This window comes from Necator americanus, chromosome I (genome assembly GCF_031761385.1).
Source record: "Necator americanus strain Aroian chromosome I, whole genome shotgun sequence".
NCBI lineage: Eukaryota > Metazoa > Nematoda > Chromadorea > Rhabditida > Ancylostomatidae > Necator > Necator americanus.
In genome coordinates this window covers 34073545-34092755 of record NC_087371.1, presented here as the reverse complement: position 1 = coordinate 34092755, position 19211 = coordinate 34073545, and the positions used below count along the sequence as shown (strand labels likewise).

General features: G+C 41.8%; 5 protein-coding genes across 6 annotated transcripts; 1 reads left to right on the top strand and 4 right to left on the bottom strand.

Annotated features, from left to right (window-relative positions):
* Positions 1-1172: 1172 nt before the first annotated feature.
* RB195_007742 (uncharacterized protein) lies at positions 1173-9310 on the bottom strand (the record flags this gene model as incomplete). Of its 2 annotated transcripts, XM_064181538.1 has the most annotated exons (15): positions 1173-1235; positions 1343-1497; positions 1754-2163; positions 2880-2936; positions 3022-3111; positions 6444-6556; positions 6611-6718; positions 6790-6912; positions 7056-7114; positions 7645-7768; positions 7849-7967; positions 8027-8107; positions 8170-8286; positions 8620-8796; positions 9286-9310. In XM_064181538.1, the coding sequence occupies 15 exons, from the start codon at positions 9308-9310 to the stop codon at positions 1173-1175; spliced, it is 1821 nt and encodes a 606-aa protein (XP_064038321.1). The 2 variants fall into 2 exon arrangements, with proteins under 2 accessions (XP_064038321.1, XP_013301147.2); XM_013445693.2 differs by lacking the exon at positions 1173-1235 and having other exon boundaries at positions 1310-1497.
* RB195_007744 (uncharacterized protein) lies at positions 3467-3979 on the bottom strand (the record flags this gene model as incomplete). The annotated part of the gene is made up of 1 exon (XM_064181540.1): positions 3467-3979. The coding sequence occupies one exon, from the start codon at positions 3977-3979 to the stop codon at positions 3467-3469; it is 513 nt and encodes a 170-aa protein (XP_064038323.1).
* RB195_007743 (uncharacterized protein) lies at positions 4331-4927 on the bottom strand (the record flags this gene model as incomplete). Its single annotated transcript, XM_064181539.1, has 1 exon — positions 4331-4927. One exon carries the CDS (start codon positions 4925-4927, stop codon positions 4331-4333), a length of 597 nt encoding a protein of 198 aa, XP_064038322.1.
* A 3561-nt stretch (positions 9311-12871) lies between the features above and the next one.
* RB195_007740 (uncharacterized protein) lies at positions 12872-17113 on the bottom strand (the record flags this gene model as incomplete). The annotated part of the gene is made up of 4 exons (XM_064181536.1): positions 12872-12994; positions 13047-13102; positions 16873-16990; positions 17045-17113. The coding sequence occupies 4 exons, from the start codon at positions 17111-17113 to the stop codon at positions 12872-12874; spliced, it is 366 nt and encodes a 121-aa protein (XP_064038319.1).
* Positions 13447-14083, top strand: RB195_007741 (uncharacterized protein; the record flags this gene model as incomplete). Its single annotated transcript, XM_064181537.1, has 2 exons — positions 13447-13548; positions 13958-14083. The coding sequence occupies 2 exons, from the start codon at positions 13447-13449 to the stop codon at positions 14081-14083; spliced, it is 228 nt and encodes a 75-aa protein (XP_064038320.1).
* Positions 17114-19211: the final 2098 nt, after the last annotated feature.

Here is a 19211-nt window from a genome sequence, read left to right as displayed (position 1 = left end):
CCACTTTCTGGTCATAATTTGAGAAACGTGTTGTTAATCGACTTCGTTGTTTTTAACGATCGAGCTGTTTGTTTCTGATATGTTTTACATTGTCGTTGGCAGTAGAGTGGTGCAAACTTCTTACTTCATGGAGTCATAGAGCAGGAATAGAATGCTTTATTTTGTTGGTTGCATAAATAAATAAAAAATCTACGAAAGTACTGAGCATTTTCCAGAATGAAATTATGATCCATAGTATCTTTTTGCTATTCGCTGCAATCGGATCGTGATTACCCGACTTCGAAATGACGTGTGACAGGTAACTGCGAGCATGATTAAGGTAACGTTGCAGCACGACAAGCCTTTAGCTCCCAGTCCAAGGGCGGGGTTGCTCTCGCTGCAAGGAGATCAGTTGCACGATCGCCCGAATCTTTGGCAAATTGTACCGTGTTGAATACATCCTTCGAGAAAACTTCACTAATTTCTTACCAGTCTCGTCCTATTCCTTGTCACAATTGGTTGCACTGCTTCACTTTCTTTAAAAAAAAACGGCCGCTTCCAGTTAACCTGAAGAGTTCAGTAGCTGCGATGAAATTTCTACCTGATGAAAAGTCCTTCCGCGCCAAATTTATAAAGTCAGTAATTTGACTTTAAATACGGAGCAAAGGGAAGAGGCAATGTAAAGTTTCCGCAAAAAAAAAAATAGTTTGGCCTTGTGACGTCTATATGATACATCAACTATAACCTTTTACTACACAAAGAGATTACAATTTCAATGAACGTTTGGATTTGTTATTATCAAGAAAACTATCCAGTAGAGCATGCAATTACAACGGCTAAAAGAAATTGAAATCTGAGGGTTAGTACGAAAAATAACTGGAACAACATACAAAATATGTGCGTTAAGACCTATTGGAAGCTACAAAATCATACAAAACGAGAACAACTTCTTAAAACAATAACAAAAAACCTCATGAGTATCAAATACAAGTAGCTACAACATCATCAAATGACCATTACAAAATTATTGAATATAACGAAGCAAGCAGAAGCCGAAAGGATTTAAAAGATTGATTAAATCTTACACGCTTTACGACCCATCGATTATAATAATAATGCTTTGAAAAACTGTTACAATGGAGAACCAAATCAGACCTGTCAAAAGTTAATTCGAGCGCGTAATTTTTTAGAACTTATACCAGGAAAGAGCAGTACATTGAGACATGCGACAAATGAGCAACATTTCCCAGAGTTATCTATAATGTGTAATTCAACTTCTAAAACGTTATGCTACTTGTTGAAATATGGGTTGGTTATCTCATGCATGAATTCAGAAAAGTTTGAATTGAGCGAAAGCGCTTACAATATTCCCATTGGTGTTTTCATTAACTTCGATACCACTGTTAGTAGAATTCTGTGCTTCTTCATCTGGCTGGCGTGGAATAGGACGACGAACAGTTGGAGAAAAAGAGATACGAGGTTTCGCGAAATTACTCACATTCGAAGCGATTACGGCTCCTAAATAACGAAATATTGCTAGAAGCTTAAGTGCCAAAAGAAAAATAATGTCAATAACGTATAATCAATGACATAATAATTAATGACTACAATAATTACTTAATTACACTGTCTTATTAACGCGTGTGAAACCGAAAGAGTTTCTAAATACAACTTTTTCGCTACAAATTGTTTTTGTGAGTTAAAACTAATATAGTTCCAGCACAGAAAAGAAGTCCTCTCCAAAAGATCTATTCGATAAACTTCGAAGACTCACTTGCAGAAGAATCACTGGAGATTCTGCAGATTCGTTCTGACCATTGATTATCTCTCATGCTACGAGATGAACAGAAAAAATTTGGGTTTTCTCTTGAATCGCTCAGGTGACAGCAACGTAAACGATGGCGATAGTCAGTGGATCCGTAGGCGGTACAGTTGATTTGATTAGAGTTATAGTACTTGTAGCGGGAGTTATTATTACGCTTATGCGGGGAGCCTCTCCATCGATTGCGCTGATCCATGAAGTTTACGTTGCGTTCGCAAAAAGGTTCAGAGCGTCCTCTAAGGCGACGTGGAATAAACAGCTGGTGGGTAGTCTCAAGTGATGGGCGAGAACGAAACGCATGTGGAGGTGGTCCATGGCTGTCGAAAATGCCGCAATCTGTATTCCAGTCTGTGTTCGATTCACTGAAAAAAGGAAAATCAGTAGCACATAGTTCGAACACTATATAAAGAGATTATGGCGAGAATTTTGAAGTTACTATGCAAGAATATGGCTAAAATTTGACGCAAAAACTTAACCTTAGGATGAATGCATAGAAATCGATATAGAATCAAGCACAAAAACTACTATCAGTGAATAATAGAACGAAGGTTAGTAGAAAAAAGTTTGTGTTTGATATCTTCAGAAAGAATCATATTTTAGGCACGAGATGAAGATCACATTTCTGAATTTGTTAAACCGTATTAGAATAATCAGTTGCAATATGAAGACGAAGTCTGAGCTTTGTTTCCCAGGTAGGATAAGAGTAAAAAGATGAAGTGCACGATGTTGATCAATCTGCATGGATCTGAGTCCACACTTTCGACTTCAGAATCGTTTGAGGTTCATGAATGCGTGCGCAGCCAGAGACACAAACTCTTATATTCACGACGAGGTTGAGGAGTTAAGTAAGGAACAGACTTGCACTAAAGATTGAGATAACTTTTCAGCATCAAAAGCGAAACGTTATGTTCTATTGGTAGTCTTGATAATTACAATGCTCCAATTCTTAGCCCCGACTAAACGAACATAAAGTAGATTGTACAGATTAGACAAGAGTAGATTGTTTACGACAAAAAAAAATCCTAGATGATGTATACGATTGTGAAAACAAAACGAAGATAGAAAAAAGAAAACAAACCTTTCACTATCAAAGAGAGTAATTGATGGAAACTGGATGGAATTAACAACTTGGCACCTGGAAATACGATATGTTCATAAAGAGGAGAGTCACTGATAATTTCTCACATTTGCAAACAAGAATTTATGAATATTATGCTTACAGGCTACGAGCACCATTCACAGCATCACCCTGGCGTACCCAGTTAGACCTGAACGCTGCGGTCGGATCGATTATTCCCACATTTTCCAGCCTGTACAAATGTATTATAATAGAGGTAACATGAAATTCTATAGAGATTCCAATTCCATACAAGACAATCAAGTTCGACTCCTTCGAAGTAGTAATACGAAATATGGCAAGTATATACAAATGAAACGTAATTGTTTATCACACGATGCAAGAATAAACTAGAAAGAAATAATCGCACCATCCTATTCTAAAAAGCAATCTCTTAATTTACAGATGCATGAAGGGGTAGACTAATATACCGCTAATGTGTTTTCCACCTAGCCTTATTACAAAGAGAAATATATGAAGAGACTGTTTTCCATATTCATAGAACTCTTCGGTTCCATAGAATTCATAGAACGTCCGAGGTATACGTATCATGGAATTCCAATTGTTTGCGACCCTTCAACTTGTACTCCTCCGTCCTCGTAGTAGGCGTTCTTCATGAACTGTGTCTTCTTTATGTTTATTCGCAGTCCAATTCTCTTCCCTGCTTCGTTCAGTCCCTTGAGCATCGCTTCTGCTTCATTGGTGCTTCTCGGAAAGGGAACGATGTTGTCCGCAAAACGAAGGTTGGAGAGGAATCTTCCCTCGACACGTATGCTCCTTTCTTCCCAAGAAAGTGATTTCATAATCCATTGCAATGCAGTCGGTATGGTACGACCTTGTCGTACCCTCTTTCCAACGGGTACGGTGAAGGGGCGGTGGAAAAGCTGTATCCTAGTCGTGCATCGTTCGTAGCAATTGACTAATGTCCTCAGATACGACACATCCACACCTTGATCGACCAGCGCTGACAGTATTGCATTCGTTTCTACCCTGTCGAAGGCTTTCTCATAGTCGACGAAGGCTAGAATAAGAGGCAGGCTGTATTCCCGGCAAACCTCCATGAGCCGCTACACGGTCTGGATGTGATCCAAGTAACTGAACCCCTGACTGACAGAATCCAGCTTGTACTTGAGGCTGGGCTTCAGCCAGCATACCAGATATGCGCGTGAGGACGATCTTAGTGAATATTTTGTATAACACGCTCAACAAGCATATCGAACGGTAGTTCCGAAAGTTTTCTCTGTCACCTTTCTTATGGATAAGAACGGTTCGCGAGGTCTTACACTGATCTGGAATACCTTCTTTCTGAAGGTAGGACGTCATGTGCGCTACTAAGATTACATAAAGTGGATGGCCAGCAGCCCGAAGAAAGTCTGCTGATATAAAATGAGGTCCAGGGGCTGTGCCAGGTTTCATGCTCTTGATAGTGACTCGTACTTCCGAAGGGAGAATCCGTGATGGAGCTTCACAGTGGGGATGATCGGGCTTAACACAAGAGTTGATGAATGGAAAAGGTTCGAGTAGAACCTCTTCGTAATGATTTCCATCTCACGACGAGAAGACGTGCGAGTGCCGTCTTCGCTCAGCAAAGTTGTTAGCGGAATATTATATTCGCGGAGGTCCCTGCGGCACTTCTTCAGACTCGTTCTTCTTTGTGCTGCTTCCAAAATCTTCTTCTGCCTGCACTTCAAAAGATCCTCCTGCAACGCTTTTCTGCAGCTAGTGTTTGCTACTAACCGCTCAACGTGCGATGCATTCGGATCAAGCCTCAAAGCCCTTCTTCTTTCCAAAAATTTTTTGGTGGTCTTCGAAATTCGATCCAAGTTTGTCGTGCGCGGCTTCGAGGCACGTTCAGCACAGGCTCGTAATCCTCTGAGCAGTATCTCGTAGTCCACGTTTGGGTCCTCCTCGATGTGCCAGTCACCTTGGGACAAGGAGTCCTCGAGTACGCAATCGTCGTAGACGACTTTTTTTCTCCTTCGTTGCCGATAGCAGATGTTCTTTTCCATCGTGTGGTTAAGTCGTATTTTCGCACGAAGGAGACGGTGATCAGAACCATTACAAAAGGATGGTACTACTGAGAAGTCAAGTAGACACCACCTCCGGTTGGTGAGTATGTGGTCGATCTCCACTCGAGTCACGCCATTGGACGATTCCTATGTCCACCGACGATGATCTTTTTTCATGAAAAAAGAGTTCCCATGAAAGAGGCGAGCGGCGGACAACAGCCCCGCGAGACGATAGCCGTTTTCATTCCGGTCCTCTAGTCCAAATCTTCCGATCCTGTACTCCTCCACTGTCGCTTTTCCTAGTTTTGCGTTGAAGTCTCCGACAACAAATTTGTAGAAGGACTTTTCGTTGCGGATTACTTCCTACAATGGGTTTTTGGCGCAAAGGGCGGAGGTGAAGAATGGCCAGACGAGGAGACAGGATCTCGTGAGAATCGACAAGATGGACGACAGATTGGTACACAACAAAACCAACACTGCCTCGCGACGGAACCTTCCCTCCACGAGTGACGAGTCTATCGTCATTCATCTGTCGTACGTCGCTCCTTCTGCAGTTGGTCTCCTGCAGGGCAATCACATGAAATTTGACACGCTTTGCAGAAACCTCTGAGACCCTGAGCAACCTGAGATTTGATCGCCTCTCACCGGTCGTCATACCGTCCGACGTCTGAGACGGCAGTGCGCAGTGAGCAGGGTACAGAGGCAGTGAATATGCTGGAAAGCAAAAAGACCTTTCCCCAAACTAAGCAGTCCTACCACGGCCACCTTTGACCACAGGTCGTCGCCCAACCTATATGGATCAGGGAGGCACCTTGCGACATTTTGCTAAGGAGGTGGTGAATCATAGCAGTGATTTACTCTCAGCTAAGCTTCCGATTCCGAGAAGTCGAAATGTCGGATGTGTCGAACTCCTCAGCTTGAGAGACTGTGCCGGAGAACGAACCTCCGCTGTGCATCGCAGCTCGACCCCCAGAATCATCTCCACGCCGCTATGAGACGGTGAACCTTTGTGAGGTGGACTTCTTTCATTTATATTCAGTATTAGCCACACGATTATTGGTGAATCACGACCATTTGACAGGCAACGTTAGTCATCGCATTCTTTCTATTATATTATTGTTATCCATATCGACAGATGGCGACAATGAATCATGGAATGGTCGTGGTTTACCTATAATCTTGTGGCTAATTGTAAATATAAATGAAAGTAGTACTGTTATTTTTGCGGCAAGTTAGAACGATCTTATCAACGATGTTGTCATCATCGTTATCAGTAACTTTCTGCTGTCCGAAAAGAAAATTCACAATCCCGAATCTCTACAATGAAAGTGGTATTGTTGCCTGAAAAGTTTAATTCACAGATACTAACATGAAATGGCTGCTTTTACGGTCGCTTTTCACTTTTCTTCAACAGTCAAATTCCAAAACTAGTTTTCACCTCACAAAAGTTTGGTTTGAGCTTTTTTCGAGGAACACTGGTCAGAAGAATACAGAGAATTACAAGATTTTTGCTCACCCTCGGTCACCGGCAGTAGATTGTTGGTTCAAAAGAGGACGAGGGCGCAAAGGTGGTGAACGAACCAGTGGTTGATGCTCAGGCATGTCCACATGCGCTTGTTTCCAGCACATCTGCACATATTTGTATAGGAGGTAAACGAACGAGGTTAAAACAGCAGAACTAACGTCACACATAAATTTGAGGCACCGTAACTTTGGGCAGAAATTCCGAGTTTTCATTGTTTGACAAATGTCACATTCCACTAGTCTCATGAGATATGGCTGCAGCTCAATCTGTTAAAAACACCACTTAATCCCTCGTTTGATCAGAAATGTTCATAAATGTAACTCTTGAAGTAACAAACCTGCTTAATGTGTTCACCGAAGTTCAGCGGGACGAAACGGCTGGCAATTGCCGCTACAAATGCTTCGCGGTCGCGGAACATAACACAGCCTGCGCCTTTTGGATAATCTGTTTCCATTTCTACCTTTAAAATCTCCATTAAAGTATAGGGAAGACGAAAGAAATGATAAAGATGAGTACGGCTACAAAGAAGAAAATATACACACTTTTCGGAATAATAGCGAAAATCCTAAGCAGACAAAAAGTGTGATATCCGGGAACATTTACCTCAATTCGTGCAAAGACCACATCTCCAAATGTTAGTGACATGAAGTATGACAACTGTTCTGAAATGAAAAAAATCTTGATGATTTCGATAATTGAACTCTTCTTCGTTCACAGAAGTTGTAAAATTGCTCAAGTTATTTGGATGAAAGAGCAGCAAACTAAATGTTCCAAAAAATCAGCATTCTAAAATGTCAAAAATAATTGAAAGCAAAGAGTCAGAATATTAAAATATCTAAGCAGAAGTGGACTAAACACCGTAACACACGCATGTGAGTTCAGATAACATATATAATATGCATTACGAGTTAATAGTACATTTTAAAGAAATAGTAAGAAATAGTAATAGTTTTATAGTACATTAACGAGATCAGAGCCTAAATTGACTATAACCTCGTCGGATGTGGACGAGTGACTCCGATCCAAATCCATCCGAGGGAAACTTATTTTCAAAGAACCAAAAAAATGTTCACGTCCAGAAAAAAATTTACGCAACGCTACATGAATGTTTCGTCCCAAAAGGTGTACTTTTCTATTTAAATTTAAATTTGTTTTTAAATTGTTTTTAAATTCGTGAACTCAAAGGACCTACTTGCTGTCATGGTACGCGGAATACCACCAACAAAAACACAGTTCCGGGTGTTTTTCGTGATGGAATCACCACATTCAGATGAACAGTATTTCGCATCTCTAGTGTACCAGACACGGACGTGAATCTGAATATTTATCGTCAATAAATCCCTATAGCTATTTTCTATATGATAACTCTCTAGGTGTAACAGTATCAAGAGCTTACGCTGGCGGAGTGGCTACTACTGAAAGGTAAACTTATTGCCAGACGACCGTTGAGGCGAACACATTTTTCCACGAGTTTTACAACTGAATCAGCAGATGCAAAGGTGGCGAACATATATCCTGGAGTGATTTAGTAAACACTGTTCAATGAGTGAGTGGAAACGAGTAACATAACCAACCATCATGCTCATTATTGTTCTCTGCCACAGGCCAGCCAATATTCACGGGTCCAAACCCGGAAAAGAACCTTTGCAGCTCATCTAGGAAGGACATTCGAATACAAAGGTAATGCAACACAATTTAAAAAAAAGAAGCTAAGGACCTGTGCTGATATGGAGCGGAAGTCCACCAAGAAAGACCTTGCGAGAGTAAATTGGCTGAGGACGATTATCCATAAGTAGGAGACACATCTCTCTGTTGAATTCTGCGTCATCGCTTTCTGGAAATAGCAGAAATGTTAACCCATTCTAAGGGTTTCATACAAACTTCAAACTGTGAAGAGAAAAGAATGACAAGATTACACAAAGTCTGACTGAACAGAATTCATGAAAGTGCTTTCAAAAAGAGCGAAAAAAAACCGTCGACAGAGGTAGGTCTAGCACTATCCTCTTTGCATTTGATCTTCTGTCAATTTCCATGTATGAGATGAATGTTGAAGTTAATGACCTATTATTAGCATCCCATAGCACCAATTCCTCTGTTACTATCTCGTAAAACGTGAACGCTTGGTATAACAATCGTAAGCATTATTTGTGTAAATCTGAAAACAAACCTATTTCTCCGATATCTGCAGATGGCTGTTGTACGCTACAGGTACTGGGTAGAACTTGTAGTGAGTTGGTGTTGCTCACATCATAATTTTCTCCATTATTGTTTTGCGCTGTTAAAGAATGTGACATCGACTCCACGCCAGTGTTTATGCCAGTTTCATTTGCATCTGAAGAGCAGTCTGAAAGTAGGCGATAATAAGCGAAAAACTTCAGAATCTTCCGTTCCTAGATTAGATCTACAAATGAAAGCTTTTTACTTGAATTAACGAGGAGAATCTGGCTCTAGATGGAGATTTGGTGTGATATGTTTCTCTAATAGATGTTATTTTTGTGGCTAGTATGTTTATGTGAACTTTCCGGCAGATAGCTTCAGGCGTAATTATTAAGGTCTAGGTGAGTTAATTGGGGAAGGGCACTCTACCACGCCCTTCTTTCTGGAAGTGAATAACTAAGTCAGTCGCCGCCATAAAACCTAAGCATTTGTCTTAATGGATCTATGACATGTAACTTAAAGCTACTAATGGAAAAAGGAAGATGAAGCTTCCAGAAGTATGCACACTATTGAGTGCCCTCCCCCACCCCCAACACCAGCTTTCCCTCTCTTTCCCTTCACAATGACAACTAAACACGAGCTCTTGAAGTCGGTAGATGAGATAATTCAAACGCACCTCCAACTTCTTGGATAGTGAGCATGACGACGCGGAAAGGTGCACTTTGGGGACTGACCCGGCCGGATAACTAGAAGCTGATTTTCAAACACCCTCAGGCAACTCGAGAACAGAAAAATGCAATGAAAAGAAAAAAAAAACAGTTATATTCGAAGATAAACGACAAATGCAGCGTCACAAGGACACGATCTGCAATCAATAATAGCGAACGGCTGGCACAGGTCAGTGTAGAGACGTGTCCTAACTTGTCGCTCTCAGGATCCACATGATCATGTCTGCAATTACGTATTCCTCCGGGGATCAGTCAGTGTCCTGTAAGAATAGGTACTAGATCGATGAATGGCTTAGCAGTTGATACTTGTTCGTTTCCATTGTTTCTGAATTATTTCATAATTAAGATGGAAGCATGGTTCATGGAGTTTCCCGATAATCCTCAAGAAATTTAATATTAATAAATACATTCCTGTCTATCGTAGCTGCGCAACAGTACTCTTCAGATGAACGCATTCTTAATCGCTGAACCTTCAAGCCCTAAGCACCACTAACTTTAAAATAATCTACAAACAGTCTATAATCGCAATGTTCCACTGTTCTTGAATCTTCGCCTAGTGAATACGTGGTGTTCGCTGATTTGTTTGAGCTGTAGCCAAGATTGGTTTGTTGTTGTTTGTTTACAACCTTTGTTTACAACTAACGCTTCGCCGTTTTCGACTTTTTCATATATCGGAAAAGTCAAAGAATTAAATGACTCGCTCTTTCAGAACCAGCATCATTCTTTAGAAAACACCCGGACATCATTCTTTAAAAACACCTCATGAGATGAAATTGTAGCGCAGCCGACCACCTCGTGCATTGTTATTCATAAAATGTTCTATGAGGGACAATAGCAGCTCCCTCTTGGATCAAAGCCCGCAGGAGGGTTTGTTATGAGGCTAGTTCGTTTGTGATCGCAATCTGCCCCTCACCTACCATTTTTCCATTTTTGAACAATGGAGATTCGTCCAAAACGTCTGTAGTGTTCTGCGTACTATCTCTCCAACTCTTTTCATGTTTCTCGTGAGCCCGTAATCAGGGTTCTCTCAGGGTTTGTCGAGAAATGCTTCAGATATGATATATACATTTATTTATTTGATTATTTATATCTGACGTTTCGTTCCGTCTACCTTACCTGTCCGATTACATTAACAGAGCGATACATAGCTGTCCACACCATCTGGCACAGACGGATTACGTGGGATCGGGCGAGTTTGTATGAAGTGCAGGTCGTGTGGTGATAATTATATTTTAGAAACTGGGCAGCCACGGTGTATCCGGGCAAAGGATCATTTAAAATCAAAATTTTCCACTCCACACGAAGCTCGCAAAGCTTCAAAACGGAGGTTGAAGATAGGATCTTATCCTATGGGTAGAAGAGATAGCACTCTTCAACACTAGAGGTGCAAATTGCAACGAAGTCAAATCGTTACGATCGCTGTGATGGATATTCAACGTCTAGGAAGGACGAGTAAGCCCTCGTGAGCCAGTGGTTGCTTTTTCTCAGCGTTTGTCGAGAAATGCATTAGGTATATATTTATCTGCTTGCTTATTTATATATTTGTATATATTATGATGGCACAGAAGAGATTTCGTCCTGTCTGTCTTACATCTTTAGCGATATTAGCAATTGTGTACTACTTTCTTAAGCTGAACCAAGATTGTTATTGATCTTTATTCTGACTAACGTTTCGGCGTCGTCGCCTTCTTCAGAGCCTTGATAGCCACGAAATCGTGATGTTAGCGGACCACCAGTTGTGAGAGTTGCGCCGATATTAGCAATGCTGTGCGGAACTGTTTGTGTAAAGCTGGTCTACAGAATGACATGAGGGTTGTAGAAATATCAGCAGGAAATCTCAAACGACGACTTTTTTGTAATCACATGACTGCATCTGCACTTCTATCAGCCACTTGGTTCAAATATGTGGGAAAGAGGGATTCGAATGTATCAGGAATAGTTTCTTCCATCACGAACAGGTCGTGTACTGACAATTACGTCGGAGAAACACCATATACGCTTTCACCCATGACGCAGCTTCGGCCCAGTTAACTACGATACCCACCTTACAGTCTTGAAAGCTCACTGCTGTTTTGTTTCAGGGATGTGTTGACAGAAACACTGATTATCATTCAAAATCACTTCAGCAGCAACAACCACACCGAAATGCGCTCCAAAACGTTGACGGATTCTAGTATTAAAAATGAATGTAACCGGAGAAGGTAAGGGAGGTGGAGGTGGTGGTGGAGGTAAGGCAACGAATGTGTGGTATCTTGTGGTCGTTACCTGATTCAACAGATGAGTTAAGCACTAGCCGGGGTGTTGTTGGTTGAGTACGCTTATCCTCTGAATGCTCTCTACAGGGTGATGAGGCGTTTGAGAGGGTAAACCACGGGTGGCTTTGATTTTCAAGGGTCCGACGAGGGCGATAACGCCGAAAGGTTAGCTTTTAATTAAGATAAATACAAGTCCTGGGAACAGCTCAACCAAGTAAATGATGAAACCTATTCAACATGCTACGATCCAAGGACAGTCCAACATGGGCAACACATTCTTTTTCTGTTTTATTCGCATGGGATGTAGTATAATCAGAGTCCTCAGTATGGTGAGGAAGAGATTATAGAATCTTAGGCAAGGTTCGAATAAGTGAACCTCTAATTCTTGTCCGACCACATGCAATAGCTATAGACTTTGCTTTTTAATATATGATACTTATTTAGCGCCAACTTTAAGTGGTGCGTTAAAATCCAACAGAAAGTTTAAAATGGAATACCTTGAAGTTGTGACAGAACATCCTCACATTACACTTCATTAAATATTCGCATCAGGGCAACCTTAAACAGTAGGAAACCATTCGGATAATGGAAGTTTCCAAGGATTTACTCCTTATGATGAAAATTCCCCGCATATAAGTCGAACTTGCTGCAACGAATACAGAGAGATAAGCTCGTTGTACATGAGGTCCACAGCTCAATTTCGAACTTAAAATGGACACTTGTGGAAGTTACTAGCTGGCAAAAAAACAGAACATCTTAATCCAAATTTTTTAGCTGGACTTCAGATTTCCAATTCGCTGCCAAACGTAGAAGAAAAACGAAGAAGTCTAATAAATCTTGTGGAATAATGGTTCAAGAGACTCCTTGCAATAACTGTTGTTTCATGATCATCTGCCTCACTTCGATGTGTACGAATAGAATTTCACCACCAATGGAATTTTCTGCGTCGAAAATGTCAGCTACAGAAAAAAACATCACCGATATCTTCACTAATACCCCGCAACACTCCATAAATGATACTATTTGGAAGGCCAAGCTCTGGAACGCTTTGAATTCTTCTTTCTAGTTTTCTTTGGAATTTTCTGAAAAGCAATTCCCATTGCCACTTCGAACTATCCAAGGCTGGTATCCGATGGGCAGGATTTGAGAATTCTATGAAAGGTGCTCCTAAGGATGAAGAAGAACGGACGCGTTCTGTACTCTTTCCTGTTAGATTATTCATCTTGTGCATCTAAACCGGAAGAGGAATTGTAATACAAGTTTATTCAAAGTTGTTGCTCTACTTGCATCTTCCGCATGATTTTGGGCAGTGATTCTCTGCCAGATCCTTCAAGGTCGGGTCATCGCATCCATACTTCTTCATATTTGCACAAACGGTTGGCGATATTGTGTCGCGACATTCCTGAAGTAGCACAGCATTAAGGTTCCGTTCGTAAAGTGCGTTCCGTAGTTACCTTAGCCAAAACTGCGTCTTGGGTGAAAGCGTTGAGAACAAGAAGATTGGTGAGCACTAAAGAAACATTCTGTTTAAGCGATGGTAGTTATGACGGCTAACTGATCACGGTGAGTATTTATGTGGTGTAGGAAAGCTCCATTCCAGAAGACCAACCAAGTTGTGCAAATAGCCAGGGCTTACGTCTCTTCCGCCGAGCAACGGTTTTTAGGACTTCATTTCTGACGTGCTGGATTGTGTAGGAGATTGCTCTGCAAAAGCGGTTGAGAAAAAAGAACTGATCAAAAAGAAAACCAACGGGAACATCGTACAAACAGGACATAAATGACGCTTTTTTCAGCAAAACATTTCTGCAGCCAGCCGCTGGTGTTTTTCCTTATTCCACATGTACTCGGGTCGGCATGGAGCACGATGCAGTGGCATCATCGGATTGGGGTGAAGCGGTAGCGATAACGGTTGGGACCGGCTTGGGACCATCGCGATCTGCAACGATGCAAAGAGATGTTAGCAAGGGTGATCGAAATGAAACGAAAGCAACGAAATGGACCGTTTACGCAACTGCACCGAGTTTCATTTTGTTTTGACCACACTACAGTCAGCCGTTTTTCTCAGCTGCTTTTGCAAAACGATCTCCCACACAATGCAGCACGTTAGATATGAAGTCCAAAAATCGTTGTTCAGTGGAAGAAACATTAGCGCTGGATATTTGTACAACTTTACTGCTGTTATGAAACAGCACGTTTCTACACCATATAAATACTCACCGTGATCAGCTAGCACTCATAACTACAATCGCTTAAACAGAATGTTTCTTTACGTGCTCACCATTCTTCTTGTTCTCAACGCTTTCACCCGTGACGCAGTTTTGGCTGAGGTAACTACGTCACGAACCTTAATGCTGTGCTACTTCAGGAATGTAGCGACGCAATATCGCCAACGGTTTGTGCAAATATGAAGAAGTACGACCAATTCGAAACCCCGACCTTGAAGGATATGGCAGAGAAGTTCTGCCCAAAAACATGTGGGAAATGCAAGTAGAGCAACCACTTTGAATAAACTTGTATTGCAACTCTTCTTCCAGTTTAGATGCACAAAATGAATGATCTAACAGGGAAGAATACAGAATGTGTCGGTTCTTGTTCATCCTTAGGGGCACCTTTCACAGAATTCTCAAATCCTGCCCATCGGATGCCGGCCAGCAATATAGTTCGAAGTGGCAATGGTAACTGCTTTTCAGAACATTCCAAAGAAAACTAGAAACAGGAATTTAAAGCGTTCCAGAGCTTAGCCTTCCAAATAGTATCATTTATGGAGTGTTGCGGGGTATTAGTGAAGATATCTGTGATGTTTTTTTCTGTAGCTGACGTTTTCGACGCGGAAAATTCCATTTTTGGTGAAATTCTATTCGTACACATCGAAGCGAGACAGATGATCATGAAACAACAGTTGCTGCAAAATCGATTTATGAACCTCATCCTTTTTTATTCAGCTCCACGATGTCTATGTACTTAGTGCTTATTTACTCAATGCTCGATCGTCTCTATCTCAGAATTAATCTATAACTGATCAGAAGAAAAAATGGATGGGTGCTTAACAGCTGGCGGCTCATTTATCTATCGCTGTTGCCGCTGTCGTAGCAGCGGCAACAAGCAGGGTGAACAATAAATTATTCCTTACGCTACATATATTGTCATCCTGCGTCTTCGTTTTTTCCAGTGGTTTTTATCACAAAAAATCATTACTTTCATCAGTGCTTTAGACGAAAATTGAGTTTATTTTAAACACATAGAATTAGGATAAATTCATACACTGTTATTCTTTCTTGCTACAGAGCCTGAACTTCTTCAACAACATTGGTTTTGAAAGTAAAAAAATTTACAAAGGTTCGTTCCAATTTTTTTAAACACGTTTAAACTAACTCAAAATTCATTTTCCAGTCAGCGCCAGTGCTAAGAAGTACGCCACCGCTGCTTCACTGCTCACTCGTTCACGATCACTTCTCTTACTACCCCAATCCCCCACCCCTTGCAACCCACTCCCTTTACGACCCCCAGTGGGAAAATCCCATCGAACGCCTGACCCTGAACAAACGTTCGGTGTTAGATCCTACCCACTTGTAGATAGTTTGAGTAATACAGTTTCTCCATTCAACAGAGGAAACGATAAACGGAGCATTTCCCGCTAACGTATAAAGCGGATGGACTAATCAATCAACCGATAGTGCTACTGTACTCCGTTACGGGGTGTTTCAGTCTTCACTGTGATAATGACGGACTACGCTCTGAACTATGTAGTCAAATCAAAAGATTAAAATCAATTAAACAGATCCAAAGCCGGATGTTGCGCAGGAGATTGCGCTTGAAGCGGCCAGGTGGAAGTACTTGTTGTGGTAGGAGTCCCGGGCTCCACCTGGACCGCAGAAGTGGAGTGAGTGAAGCTAGCGAGGATCCCTTGTCGATCGAAACTGCTAGCTCCACCGCGTTTCCTCGAGCACAGCTATTAACGCAGCTCTATCGGGTTCAGGTGTAGGTTTCATTACATTTAACACCAGAGACAAACGCTGGAGATAGAAACACAATTCAAGAAATACTCTTTTTTGGACAATCCTTGATTCCATTGAAGTATCGATTGTTTTATCCACACTCTGTTTGGGGTATCAGAAGCTCTATTTAGGACTCCGAAAAGTGCAATGTTGAATTGATTACATTCACTCTCAACATCCATACGAGGATAAGAAGGAACAGCGAACGTAACAAATCGTCAATGATTTCAGGGTGCAGTCACCAACGCCACGAACGATTTGTGAAGATAACAGATTGTGTAGCATTGAGTTCTTATTTTAAGGAAACTCCTTTTCTATTTGAACGAAAATCTTTTCTCAGTACCAATCCAACCATTTTAAAAAGTCCAATTCTTCGCAATAACGCAGGAAAAGCAGTTTTGTAGCGGTGCAAGAGAAGATGAAAAGCTTACGAAAATATAAATAAAACACTGCGGTTGCGCGATGTAGGGTGAGGTGCCTCAGAGGTGGTGCAAATTCGTTGGTGACTTAAGGTCAACCACTGCTGAGAGGGCCAGGGGTTGCGTTCCACAAGAGATAGGAATCCCATAAAACAACTAGCGTAAAGGTTACATATTACGAATCTTGAGTGAAGCAGAGGAGTCCGTGGAAAGCGATAGATCGTCAAAAAAACGGCGTGGGAACCGATTTCATTCGTACGAGGCACATTAGAATGAGCGTAACACGCGCACATTCTGGTCCCCTCAGCACCATATTCATTGCTTTTACTTGAGGAGGCTAGTGAGGAGATCTTATTAATCTTGGACCACTCGCTCGGATGCGGCGCATTGCAACTGAAATTGTGGGCGGCTTCACGCCGTTTTTATACAACGAATAGGAAAGGTGAGAGGAAGCACCTCGAATCCGGCAATCTACAGCTCCATATCCACCTTTTACCGCAGACTCCCTCATCACGTCAGACTCGTGCTATGCTGCTTTTGAAGGTCACACAGAAGCAGCAAGGGGAATCTACTGCGAGCTCAGCACAAATAACGATTTGTTGGTTCCCATTCCTTTCCTATGGAACTTTAGTCCCACCATCTTTCATGAGATGTGAAATTTAGTGCAGTGTGCTGTGAACGTAGTTTATACTCAGGCTGGATTTTCAACTGTTTCGGGAGATGTTGCTTAGAAATTGAGGAGGAATGTTGATATGAACAAGTATGGACGCCATCTGTATTTCTTGGTGTAGGATCATTCATCTAATGTAGTCAAACCAAAACAAGAATTGCAAAAGAAGTTTATACGGAGTTGTTGTTGTTCTAACATTTTCCACATGTTTTTGGGCACTGCAACTCTGCAATAGTGCTCATCCTCGGGTCATCGCATTTACCGTTCTTCTTCATTTGTTCACAAACGTTTTGCGGTATTCTGTCGCGACATTCCTGAAGTAGCACAGCATTAAGGTTCCAAGACTGTAATTTGCGTTCCGTAGTTACCTGAGCCAAAACCGCGTCCCGAGTGAAAGCGTTGAGAACAAGAAGGATGGTGAGCAGGTAAAGGAACATTCTGTTTAAACGATTGTAGTTATAACTGCTGGCTGATCACGGTAAGTATTTATATGGTGAGGGAAACGTTCATTTCAGACTAGCAATCCAGTTGTGCAAACAGACAGAGTTTATGTCTCTTCCGCCGAGCAACGGTTTTTAGGACTTCATTACTGACGTACTGCTTTGTGTGAACGTCGCTTCGAAAACGAAATGAAGCTCGGTGCAGCTGCGTAAGCTGCTAATTTCGTTGCTTCAGCAGCAGCATGTAGTCGGGTCAAAATGAAGCACGGTGCAGTGGCAGCAGCGGTTCGTGAAGAAGCTTTAAAGATAGCGGTTGGGATCGATTTGGGACCACCGCGAACTGTAGCGATAAAGGATGCTAGCAAGGGTGAACGAAATGAAACTGAAGCAACGAAATAAGCAGTTAACGCAGCTGCACCGAGCTTCATTTCGTATTCGAAGCGACGTTCACACAAAGCAGTACGTCAGTAATGAAGTCCCAAAAACCGTTGCTCGGCGGAAGAGACATAAACTCTGTCTGTTTGCACAACTGGATTGCTAGTCTGAAATGAACGTTTCCCTCACCATATAAATACTTACCGTGATCAGCCAGCAGTTATAACTACAATCGTTTAAACAGAATGTTCCTTTACCTGCTCACCATCCTTCTTGTTCTCAACGCTTTCACTCAGGACGCGGTTTTGGCTCAGGTAACTACGGAACGCAAATTACAGTCTTGGAACCTTAATGCTGTGCTACTTCAGGAATGTCGCGACAGAATACCGCAAAACGTTTGTGAACAAATGAAGAAGAACGGTAAATGCGATGACCCGAGGATGAGCACTATTGCAGAGTTGCAGTGCCCAAAAACATGTGGAAAATGTTAGAACAACAACAACTCCGTATAAACTTCTTTTGCAATTCTTGTTCTGGTTTGACTACATTAGATGAATGATCCTACACCAAGAAATACAGATGGCGTCCATACTTGTTCATATCAACATTCCTCCTCAATTTCTAAGCAACATCTCCCGAAACAATTGAAAATCCAGCCTGAGTATAAACTACATTCAGAGCACACTGCACTAAATTTCACATCTCATGAAAGATTAACTATTGACTAAAGTTCCCAAGGATAGGGATGGGAACCAACAAATCGTTATTTGTGCTGTGCTCGCAGTAGATTCCCCTTGCTGCTTCTGTGTGACCTTCAAAACCAGCATAGCACGAGTCTGACGTGATGAGGGAGTCTGCGGTAAAAGGTGGATATGGAGCTGTAGATTGCCGGATTCGAGGTGCTTCCGCTCATCTTTTCCTATTCGTTGTATAAAAACGGCGTGAAGCCGCTCACAATTTCAGCTGCAATGCGCCGCATCCGAGCGAGCGGTCGAAGATTAGTGAGATCTCCTCACTATCCTCCTCAAGTAAAAGCAATGAATATGGTGCTGAGAGGACCGGAATGTTAGTCGCATTCTAATGTGCCTCGTACGAACGAAATCGGTTCCCACGCCTTTTTTTGACGATCTCTATCTTTTCCACGGACTTCTCTGCGCCACTCCAGATTCGTAATATGTAACCTTTATGCTAGTTGTTTTATGGGATTCCTATCTCTTGTGGAACGCAACCCCTGGCCCTCTCAGCAGTGGTTGACCTTAAGCCACCAACGAATTTGCACCACTTCTGAGTCACCTCACCCTACATCAGGCAACCGCAGTGTTTTATTTATATTTTCGTAAGCTTTTCATCTTCTCTTGCACCGCTACAAAACTGCTTTTCCTGCGTTATTGCGAAGAATTGGACTTTTTAAAATGGTTGGATTGGTACTGAGACAAGATTTTCGTTCAAATAGAAACGAGGGAGTTTCCTTAAAATAAGAACTCAATGCTACACAATCTGTTATCTTCACAAATCGTTTTTGGCGTTGGTGACCGCACTCTGAAATCATTGACGATTTGTTGTTACGTTCGATGTTCCTTCTTATCCTCATCGCTAGCACATTCAAATGTATGGATGTTGAGAGTGAATGTATGTAATTCAACATTGCACTTTTCGGAGTCCTAAATGGTGTTTCCGATATCCCAAACAGAGTGTGGATAAAACAATCGATGCTTCAATG